Source organism: Botryllus schlosseri, chromosome 8 (genome assembly GCF_051294905.1).
Source record: "Botryllus schlosseri isolate E-star chromosome 8, Bs_hap1, whole genome shotgun sequence".
NCBI classification, from domain to species: Eukaryota; Metazoa; Chordata; class Ascidiacea; order Stolidobranchia; family Styelidae; genus Botryllus; species Botryllus schlosseri.
Window position 1 is genome coordinate 19,213,901 of NC_137243.1, and position 12,082 is coordinate 19,225,982.

Genomic DNA, 12,082 nt, shown 5'->3' on the forward strand with positions numbered 1-12,082 from the left:
GCAGACCGGCAAACTGGGTGGCCTCAGCTACCGAATTGCAGTCTTGAATACGGTAGCTTGACTTCTAGTAGTTGTAAGTCTCTTGGAGGAACACAGCTTCAGTATACAATGATATATTCATATCGAAGTAAACCACAATATTTTCTACCGACGCTCATCAGGGGTATGTTAGTCGAGAGCTACTAGTAGAGAATTGAAAAGAAGTTTGCATATCAACGACAATCATATCATTAAATATGACGTCACCGACTTGAAAATTCGTAGTAGCCGATTCCATTCCATGTAGGGATGGTGTGAAGTGTGAACGTCTGAAAGGTTCAGCAGCCAGTACAATTTGAGAAAAAAGTCATTTTTGAAGAACCCTAATCTTGATGGGTTTGATTTAGAACATATGCCATTAGACTCGTATTGAATTAGCATACCGAATGTACTCAGTGATGCACATGTAGATTGTTAATATCTTTTCATGCATTTGTAGGCCAACATCGTTGCACCAGCAACGACAAAACGACCATGCATTATGAATTTAAACTAGGGAGTCGAATGTTGGATCGCTGGTTTAGATTAGATGTAAGCGTAAAGTGAATGCAGTGAGCTGACTTATGAAGAATTGATCATGCTCCCCGGTTACTATGAGGGTGTGTCAGGCGCCCAGTTCATGCGCGACACATCAAATGTAAGCTGCGTAACAGACCCTGATCCTGATATAATTTACGCAGATATGCAAGTAGTGCCTATGTGACATAAGGACAACTGGGCTCGCCAACTTACCATAAGCTGTCTCGTGCAAGAGCGTGGGTTCCCGGTTATTGCTCGCTATGAGAGTATATCGAATGAAGAGAATTGTAATCTTTCTAGTCACTGTTGCCTTGGGACTAGGAATTTTCGGTGTTTACAAGTCAAGCTATATTGAGGTGATCAGGGTACGCTTCTGTTTTCGCAAAGGCTTGTATAATATTTGTTCCGGCAGGTAATTTTGTCTTCATACACGCGAGATGGGCAGATCGGGAGCTTGCAAACACGACAAAACGCTGATGGAACATCACTGGATGAACGTCATCCATTCCCTAGGCCCGTTGGTCCCTTCGTTCGAAATGAGATGAACCTTATTGCACGAAACGACATTGGATTTGAGGATAAAATGGATCGAATCGCTCGGTTAAGGTAAGTTGCCAATACACGTAGTGTGAACACCGAACAGTGAACATGGACACTCGGGACTATTTATGGTTGTTAACTTATCTATCATGTCGGAAATATGGAAAATGTTGTCTAATAACTGCTGCCGTGATTTCAGCTCATGTTGGCGAACTTCACTTTTATGCCCACTGCTTATAGATTATTATATATATATCACTTGTATTCAGGCAACAAAGGTTGGAAGACTCGTGTTTATCATTTAATCTTACCAAGCATCAACCCCCGGGATTTTCGATATCAGATATTCCTTACAAACCTGTGGTAAGTCTAGGGTTGCATTTAAAACAAACGGTGTTTTAAAGAAATGCCTTTAAATAAATTGTTTTTTTTTTCAAACGTTGTCCAATTATGCCATAACTGCGCAAATACTTTCGATAGAACCTGTAGTATGAGCGCAAAGACGATTTGCACCCAATATAGTCAACGTATATGCGATGTGGGGTGGCAGGAACCCGCGAAATCGTCGTCGATTCAAAAGTTATAGCATGCAGATATAGATCATTGGTACGGACTGGGTGTTCAGATGATGAAGACCGCCGTCAGTAAAAATCCTGCATAACAATGCAGTCCCAGTTAATTTATTGTTGGTCGGTTTATGACATTGGGCGGAAGCCGTTTTCGTCGAAGGAGCCATATTTACCCCATATTTTCAATTGTCAATGTCAATCCACTGTGGCGTCACAATTATAATTAATAACAAAAACATGTTTTAAACAAGGGCCCTATTTTAACCATGTTTGTTTTAAATTGATTTTTGTTTTAAATGCAACCCTAGGTAAGTCAGCCATACATATGAGCATAATCACCGACGTCTATTGATGATGTCAGCTATGTAGTATAGCAGCGGTTCCCATACTATTTCTGCTGACGCTGCCCCCGTGAATTCAGAGTACATATTACAAAACTCTGAAATCGTTTAATATGAACAATTTGCTTGTTTCGTTATGCACAATTTACCAAACTTCGGTACAATGTGTGATATTGTAATTAGACACGGGGTGAAAGTCAATAATCTATTGAGATGAGACTGCATGACAAGACATTTTAACGTTACTTAATTTGCTTCTTCCTTCACCATTATCCATTGCCCAACTTTTTTCGTTAAATAGTTTTGGCACCCAACAATTTTCATTCTATCTAGCTGCAGATCTAAAATGGCATATGGCGTCCATGTATGACCATGGCCACAGATCAGAGGAGAAGTCATGAATCATGAATAAACTTTGACAAAAATTCTCCATTCCATGTTAATTTAGGAAAAATTTCTCGGGATGCAAGTTCACCGTAAATTATTATTAATGATATCTAACTTCGAAAATTATCGCGCGGGCCACCCAGAACATTCTCATGCGTCCCGCGGTCATGGATTCGCGACCCCTGGTTTAGATCACGACATTCTCGTTTTAGTACCGTTATTGACTTGTTAGTCAGAGACAGAAGTAAACTCTTATACAGGAATTTGTCCCATGTGCATCAGTACTCATCCGGTCCATTCCAGATAATATACCCGATACGTCTACAATTCTAACAGAAGGTATTGAAAATTATTGGTATCGTTCGATATTTTTAAAACGACTCATAGTTTATTATGATTATTTTTCGAACGCAATCTTTCCAGTTACTATGGCTCGTATATAACTATTAGGGATGGTGTGAACGTGAGGTTCACGTTCGCGTTCTGTGTGTGAGCCTTGGAAACTAAGAGGTTCACGTTCACAAACGAACCTTGGTAGGTTCTGCACTGTGAACCTTTTTAATGGATTACCATTTTTCACGTCATTATAACATTTTTGGTTGAAATTCTTTGCATTCCTACTTTGCAGCACTCTATGCATGGCGCTGGAAGAATAAAAAAATCAACATCAAACGGGAATGCACCTTGCCAATCTCAAAAATTTGCTCGAAATATCCAGCCTTCCGTTTGGGAATATTTCGTTGTGAGCTTGACCCGCACTCACACAACATCAAGAGCGAAATACACTACATGTAGTCAGCGAATAATTCTTACTGAACCAATCAAAGAAATTGCCATCGTTGTCTGATGTAAAAAAATCTAGCAGGCGTACGGGGTCAATCTTGATTTCATATGTTATTGTATCATAAAAAACCAAATCTGTGCGTTGGGAGTGTTGGCTACTTCTGATTACCTTGTTAATGGAATAATATCGGTATAAGTTTAACACTCTGCTCAATCTCAACGTAGCAATACTCAAGACGCAGAATACATTGTCCGGTCTGGCCTGTACCGTAAGCTTATATTCCCTTGCAAGTCCTCGTCGAAATTGTTGACAAAGTAACGGAAGATATCGATTTTACTTCAGGACTGTGGCATTATGTGGCCTGAGTCGTCGCTAGGTATAATGTACATAAACATAGGCTATAGAGTAGTAGTATAGTATAGGCTAATGTAGGGTTGGAATTAGCAATATGACGTCACGTGACGTCATGAAGTTCACGTTCGTGTTCACACAGAACCTTTCAAAAAGGTTCACGTTCACACGGACCTGAACCTTTCAGAGGTTCACACCATCCCTAACTATAGCAATCCTGAAACATGTGTATTGTGTATTTGTAGTTTTACTAGCCACAAGTAATATCTGAAATCTTAATGTAACGATGAGACTATATATTTCTAGTTAGTAGCTTCGGATGTTCATAAAGCAATTTTCTGCTTTACTGGGGATATCTACAGCGAAATGTGGCGAGAAATACTCGGATCGGAAAATTTAAGGTGAGTGTTATTGGAACCTTTATCGTTCAAAACTCATCACAGCGTATAATAGCAGTGATACGGATCATGGGGCGGAGAGGCTAATTTGATAAGCAGTTGCTCATTACTTTATCAACCCTGGACATACCCGAATTCAGCGAACGTCCATCTTTGTGTCGCTATGTTATTATAATGAGAATACAGATGTCAAAAAGGTGCCGCCACCCTGAGAGATATGCGCTTTAAGAATGAGAAATGCTTACGATGAGACACATGCATTTGAAATTGTAGAACAGAGATTCTCAACTTTATTTAGGAAATGCTCCATGTATAGAGTACTAGAACACTGAAATTCTCTTAGACCTTTCACGGTTGGCTATACTGGATGATGACTAAAAACAGGTCAACTCTGCTACCTGGCAGGCGGCAGCCAAATGCACAATCTAACCGTGTAGAATCTGCTCATCCCGGCATGGCAGTAGAGAGCAGGACTGCTACAGTCGCATAAGCTGTCATTGAGAGATCCCCCTGTGGGTTTTAGCCTTTGTAAGTCACTCAGGTTTAATAATATTTTCATTGTTTCGAAACATCACAAGACTGCGATACAATGAAAAGATAGGAAGGTGTCGAAACAACTTGGAGTAGCCTTTGATATCAGACACCCACCTTAGCCTAGGCGAAGTAAAGTAACTACAGTTTTGTTCATATCTCTATATTATTCTGAAGTGGTTGTGCGGTTTTTTGCGTTATTGAATTTTGGTGTTGGGTTGCAGCCAAGTCACAAAGTTGCAAACTCATGCGGTCACACTGCCGTTTAACTTCTTGTTTAAACGCCTTCGACCTCTGCAGAAACCCAAATGGCGATTTCATAATAACGAACCAAATTACAACATACGCGTTTACAGTTAAATCTTTTGCCTTCGTTACAACGTATACACAAGGCAGTCGTGACCTTATGTCGGCGTTAGAGCCAATGTTTCAGCGTCTTAAAATTGTATTCAATTGTCAATCGTCGCATTTTCCCGCTTCTGTTGTTTGTGAATAACGGTGATGCGTGATGCTCTATGTCTATGATCTGCGATTGTAATATAATGTTTATTACTATGTATATTGTATAGGCTTGATAATAATAATTCCTATGCAAAAAAAAAGGTATAAGAGGTAAAGAAACACTCTGGTATCTTTTGCGTAGTCGGACCTGCAGGCGATCAAATGATTTGAATCCGGCCAGCGGAAGAAGCTCATTTAGTTTGACAACCTTGAATTTTACACTTTCATCTCATCAAATACGCCCGTCGCCCGCGAGTGCATTTGGGTTTGAAACCCCTGGACAAGATCAGAAGAATTTGCGATTATCTTTACAATTTCAGGTCGATTTACAGTTACCGGCGAGAATCGATTGCTTATAGAATGAAGTATTATTACAAGTTCTTGGTGATTCAAGACCCGCTCATCCGTCTGATGGATGCTTACCAGTATGGGTTACGATCGGACGAACGTCACGTTTTCGATGTCAAGAACATGTGAGAGTTTTCTAGCGTGTATCTTTGTGCGTGAAATATGTATAGTATAACAGACTATTACGGCTCAAGACAATCAATACACACCTATGATTATTATTCGTCACCTTGACAAGTGACAAGGGGGCTATCACGCAATAGCCTATATCTGCCTATCTGATATAGGTGCTGATTTCAGCAAAAAAAAAACGGCATACTTCCGTAGTCTGGTTAAAAAGTAAATACTATACGACTTATCTAGGGGTACCATACGTCCTCTTTTAAGAGGATTTGTCCTCTTTTTTTGACTTTTTTGAAAGTGTCCTCGGAGGATGCCCTTTTGTCCTCTTTTTTTGTGGTAAATCAGCACCGAAGTGACGCAACGGCGGGTATATCGGGAGCTGGGCAGAAGTTGACCTTTTCTTTTTTAGTCAACCGACCACAAAGTTGGAAAAATTTACCTTTTATTGAGAATTCTTCTCCGATTTTGCAAGTCTGAAAATTCTGAGAAAGTGTCTTCTTTTCCGATTTCCAAAATATGGTAAGCCTAGCTTATCCAGTAATTGAATTAAAACAGCTATATATGGTTTTGGGTTCAATCACTTTTTCTTCCCGAATACCATTACCAATGCCATATACTGTGTATTCGATTAATATTGTCCATGTCGGACATTTACGAATTCACACTGTCGGTACAAGAATGTGTCCCTCGAATGTTTTCCGTAGTCCTAAGATGCCACTGAGATATTTTGGAAAAACCCAGATTGGGACTTTAGAAAAAAACATATGAACCCAGATCCTATACTGCACTGAAATTCCTATGATATAGCTGTAAAACATAGACTTAGAGTCATCAATGACAGTTATACGAACATAAGAAGTTTTAGCCCTTGATATTGAAATCCCCACGGTCCATTTTCATACTTCACATTTTGCTCAGTTAAAGGAGCAAATCCATCAAAATATGATGTTTTCCTCTCAACACATCGCTACGAGGCATTCGGTATGAGGGATCAATACGTGGTGTATTATTTATTCGTAATGTTCGCAACAATGCTAATCCCCATATATGATTATGCATGGCCATAGGGTAGTTCCAGAGACTGTGAGCTGACGAGGCAGATTGAAAATAGCTTTCGATTCATTAAGCCTGGGACAAACACTGTTATCTGGGATGTTTAGTCGAAAAAGAAGCTGTCAAATCATTAAATTAGGAGTACTTTTGGATTTAACAAACCTCTCTCCCTCTGAATAACTTGCCCAGGTGCCCCAAATTTCTTGCTTTGAGTGTCCCTGTTGAAAGTTGATATACTCTGTTGTCAACATGGTAAATTAGTTTGATCAAAATTTGATCTTTCCGTTGTGCATTAATTGCATACTTTGCAGCAGCCAGCAGTTACTACTAATTACTGACACACGAAGAATTTGTTGCAGCGCTAGCATTCAAGTCCTAAATCATTTTCAATTGTAAAACAACTGCTCCAGAGTTACGCTGTGAACATGACAAGCACAAGAATCCGTCGACACTATGAGATCTTACTAATCTAAGCAATGTTTAGCCGTAAAATTGACCTGACAACATGATGTTGAAAAAAACAGATTTCAAGCACAAAAACACCCAGAAACCCAGGTGATGCTCGGAAAACCAGATCTGGGTGGAAAAACCCAGGAGTGGCATGTACAATAATGAGTTAATGTTACCCCACTATTGCTCCACTCATTAAATCCTTTGTATCTAACCGAGGAAAATCGACTATAAAATCCAAACATCAATATAATCCAATATTAATAGATGACTCCAGCGTCAAATACTGATGTCTTTTATCGGGTCCCTATGTTAATATCAAAGAATATAATTCCCGCAGACTCGCAGTTAACGTACTAGGACTACAATGGATATTGCGAAACTGCCTACTGTATTTCATGGCTGATCAAATGGACAACTATTTCGTATTTATTGTCTATTTTCCTCTCTTTATAGCCAAATTGAATCAAAATTCGAAATTAATTTGGAACCATGCCCAAATCAAAATCTGTGTCCTGTAGTTGACTCAGTTTCATTCAAAAGTCGTATCACCACACTAAATGATTGCATGTTCCATATCTAGTCGACCTAATTCAATTACTATTTTACTCGTACCATACCGTTCCCCGTTTATTGACCGGCATATGGGCCACTGGTCGCTAGTAGGCCTGGGCAAAATCGAGTACCTGAGTGATTCAATTCTGAATCACGTAGTATGCTTCGAGTCGAGTCGAGTAATCGAGTACCAACAATTATGACGTCATAACATAATGTAATGCGTCAAAGTTCGAATAACCACCGTTTATGCCACCACAAAGAATTTAATGCCTGTTATCCATCTCATAAATGATACTTTGGTATTTTCGGACCATATCGATTTCATTCCACTTGGTGAGAATGTTGTGAGATTATCATGACTTCGGAAATGTGCTACGTCCAGTATCCTTCGTGGGTTTGTACTATATGTTTCGTATGCTACGATACCCCCAATCAAGGTGTCAAGGCTTCAACAGTGAAAATTAGTATCGAAACTATAATTCTCGTAGATAAATTAACTTTCAGCTGCTAGAAGCGCAAAATTTCAGTACTCGAAAAAATCGTATTTTACTACTCGACTCGAATCATCAAAATTATTACTCGATTCAGATTTGAGTACTCGAATCATTGTGCCCAGCCCTAGTCGCTAGTCAAGTCAGTCAAGAGTGGGGGAAAGAGACTAACGAATTTAACCGATATACCATAGAGATATCAAGGAGGATTTGATAAAGATATCGCAAAAAGTTCGTTCGGACTACCTACCCAAAGGAGAAGCGAACGGATACCAGGGTGCCTACGCACGTTTTCAAGATTTCGCAACATTCCTCATTCAGAAGATATTTCTCAACGATGACCTTCATTACCTCTGGGAGAGAATTCACGTTATGTGCAGCCCGTGCTCTGTCAAATACGATTACATATCGCGGGCCGAAACGGCACTGAAAGACGTTAGTTACGTCGCGACTAAAGTCGCCTCGTCACTGAAAGAAGAATCGATCCCGGCTGACATCGACACAAACGGTACGGCGTCACAGTTGGCGCAATTTCACCGCGAATTCGGCTCTGAACTGTTGCGGAGGCTGGTGGACAGTTACGAGAAGGATTTTGAAGTCTTTGGCTACTTGAAACCTAAACTATAGCAGCTGCAGCTTGTTGCTATAGAATTTCGGGTGTTATGGGAAAAGTGCAAGTAGCGACGAGTATAGAATCCAATGAATAACGGCAGCTGATGGCCGTGTCGCTCATAATCCTGTTCAATACGAAAACACAGTAATGTTCGACTTTGACGTTGTGACGTCGTCTATGCGTTCACTACGTCGCAATGAATACGGTACGCCATTGGTTAACCCCTCAAATCCAATACCATTTCAAATATTTATCACGGCTACTGCCCTTAGTTCGCCTCCGGGCATCTCAAATGTAGCCTACTTCCATGGGTAGCGTGCAATTTGAGTCGAATTCATCCTGCGTCTAAACGCATGCAAGCTGTGTGGATTCGTCTCATTAGCCAGTATCAGCTGTGAGCACTGTTCCCTGGAATTGTGACGCAGGCGAGCAGGTGAGGAGCAGCGCAAACCTCAAGAACATCGGCCATTGCTGCGCAACCGATTGAGCATTCTCACTCACTCCTGAGCTGCTCAGACGGCATGGTTGCGTCACAATACCAAACTCTGTTACAATCCAACATTCGAGGCTGATTTTGGGGGTTCCAGGACCATGAGCAGAGAAAAATTTATATTATCGCAATCAGTACCGCGGTAGCTTTCGATTGATACCCGTTTTATCAAATTTAATGCTCGGCAGGACGGTCAAAAATTACGGTAATAAACAGTAATATACAGTAATATGTTTGCATCGGTAGGTTATTGGCAATTTGACAATTAAAATGAGTTTGCACAGTCGAATATTTCATCTCAGTGCACAGTCTTATTGATGTGAGTCTTATCAACCATTTTACAAATTTTGAGGTTTCGCGGACCCTAGGGGTCCGCGTACCCCCGGTTGAGAACCACTGTTCTAGAAGAAAAATCCCATTCTTTTTCAGCAGGGGTGTTAAAAATACGGCCCACGGGCCGCATCCGGCCCGCGAAGCAATTCTGAGTAGATCGAAAATGCGTGTATTTTCCAGCACATTGCTAAGCAATGTTAGGATTTTTGGTAGGAAACACTTCCCCACGATAGCAAATGTAGATTATGTTCATTCATGGCCATGGTTCATTGGACAAAATATAACCATCCGACATTGGTGGTGTGGTTTCACTCTAGTCACCATTAGGAACAAGTCGCTAGCATGGGCACCCAATTCCGAGAAGGCAAAAAAGTGCATACAGAGAATATAGTGTTATGGAAAGTGGACCAAAAACTAGCTATTCACAGAAGAGAAACCGCTATATGCAGGTTACATGAAGAATATATTAGTTACAGAGAAATGTAATTCAAATATCTGTGGTCGCACTGCTGCTTCACTATTAACTCAAAAGTTTCGTGGTCCCAGGAAAAACCCTAATCGCGATTTAATAATGATGAAGCAAACTACAACGCCCGCCTGTACAGTTAAATATATTGTATTCTTCGCAACGCATACGCAGGGGACAGAGAACTATCGCAACTAATATCATCGCGATAGGCACTGTTCTAGCGGTTTATAACTGTATTCAAATGGCCAGTAAACTTATTATTGCAAATACAATTTTTGGCGAATATCGGCGTAGCTAGAATAGTACGCTATAAGGTTTAGTAGTAAAGAATTGAAATGAAAAGCAAGGGCATGGATTTTGAGGTAAAATATTGGAATCATTTGAGTGCTGCGATCGATCTGAAGGTTTGAATCCGGCCCGCGATGCAAGTTGAGTTTGGCACCCCTGGTTTAGGCCGTTTAGACCAGTGGTTCTCAACCGCCGGTCCGCGACGACTTTCCTGCCGGTCTGCCAGGCATTTTACAATTTCATACCTTAATTTCAAGATGCAATATGTTGAAGGCTTGTCCATTGATAAAATCAATAAAGCGTCAAAACTTAAACTGATTGAGAACTTCGTGAGGTAGTATTAGGTCTGGAAACATTTGACTTGAAGTTCAAGCCGTGTCATTTGACGACATGTGAGCGACCAGTACAAGCTGACTTGCTAAAATGCGCAGTTTGCACGATGATTCGTTTTCCATTCATTCATTTTGTGAAGTATAGTAACTATAGTAACTGCCACACTACAACCCCTAATTGATAGAGGCCGAGCTTGAAGGAGCCCAAAGTTATTTCGTGAATGAACATAAACTAAAGATTATTTTAGTTGAAACTTCATCCAACTTTTTAAAACGAAATTACACACTTTGTCCGATTTGGTGCCACTAAATAAATTGGATATTGAGTGATCACGCATTTTCGGAGGTCAGCCATTGCCGCGCCACGACGCACCAATGCATGATGAAGTTTGGGCTAACACAAGACTGCGAAAAGTGTGCCAAAAATCTGGCAGCGACAAAAATGACTGCTCTTTGTAGACCAAACACCTCGATGTAAATATGTCAAATTGTCCATAGACACCTAAATGACTGGAGCCGAATTTCCCTGTACTGTACCCCACAGCAAAAACGCCATCCCACAGAGAAAAGTTATTTTCCAGTGAAGAAATAGCAATTTGGAATCGTGTGCTTCTTTTAGCTTAGTACGCATATGGACGATTTCAATATCTATTCATCATATAACAGACAGTAGGTCATGAATTCATGACATGCAACAAAGCAATTATTGCAACAGTCCAGCCCGAATATGTTTAATTTGATAACATGCCATAAATTTTCCAAGACGACACCTCACTCAGCTTAACCGGAGAATCTGATTCTGATAGGATAAAATGTAGCAATGTGACGCAATTACCAATATTATCGACGGATTCGGTCATGAATTATAGAAAATTTCCACGCTTCTAGCGATTAGGCTACGTAAATTCTCTGCCGGCACTTAGTAGAGCGGATGTGCTCTCAAGCAGTGGTGAAAGCATCCATCTTGCTGTGGGGCCCAAGACTAACGTTTTTCGGGGGGTTGACTGACGAAGTGCCTTTTCGGCAGGGTTGTAATGACTCGAGTCATGACTCGACTCGAGTCAGACTCGAGTCACGATTTTCGGATGACTCGACTCGACTCGAGTCATTTTCTCAAAATACGGAAATGATTGACTCGACTCGAGTCAATCTGTGTATTGACTCGACTTGGACTCGAGTCATTGCGCATGACTCGAAGCAAGTCATTGACTCGAGATTCAGACGGCCAAGACCGACATTTCATTGTAATTTCAAAGCCAACACACTATTGGGATTTCGTTTGTTGGTACTGGTGCTTGAAAATGCGACCAGAAACTGCTAAAAGTGAGGAAAATTGATATATTATAAATGCGAACCATTCAATATCACCAAACAGAGTTTAAAAAGTGGGTTTAGGAAGACTTTAACTGGAAACTAAGCAGTCAACACGATGACTTGGACTCGGACTCGAGTCATAATACCATGACTCGGACTCGATCCTCTTTTCGCTGACTTGGACTCGGACTTGACTCGGTGGGAATTGAAAATGACTCGACTTGACTCGAGTCAAAAATATAAAAGTGTGATTGACTTGT

At 40.6% G+C, this 12,082-nt stretch overlaps 1 protein-coding gene across 1 annotated transcript; it reads left to right on the forward strand.

Moving 5' to 3' along the window:
• The first annotated feature begins 631 nt into the window (after positions 1–631).
• Positions 632–10,459, forward strand: LOC145445370 (carbohydrate sulfotransferase 13-like). The gene is made up of 6 exons (XM_080323563.1): positions 632–914; positions 971–1,164; positions 1,368–1,461; positions 3,837–3,931; positions 5,281–5,433; positions 8,178–10,459. Exons 1-6 carry the CDS (start codon positions 819–821, stop codon positions 8,608–8,610), a joined length of 1,065 nt encoding a protein of 354 aa, XP_080179689.1. The 5' UTR covers positions 632–818; the 3' UTR covers positions 8,611–10,459.
• The last annotated feature ends 1,623 nt before the right edge of the window (positions 10,460–12,082 follow it).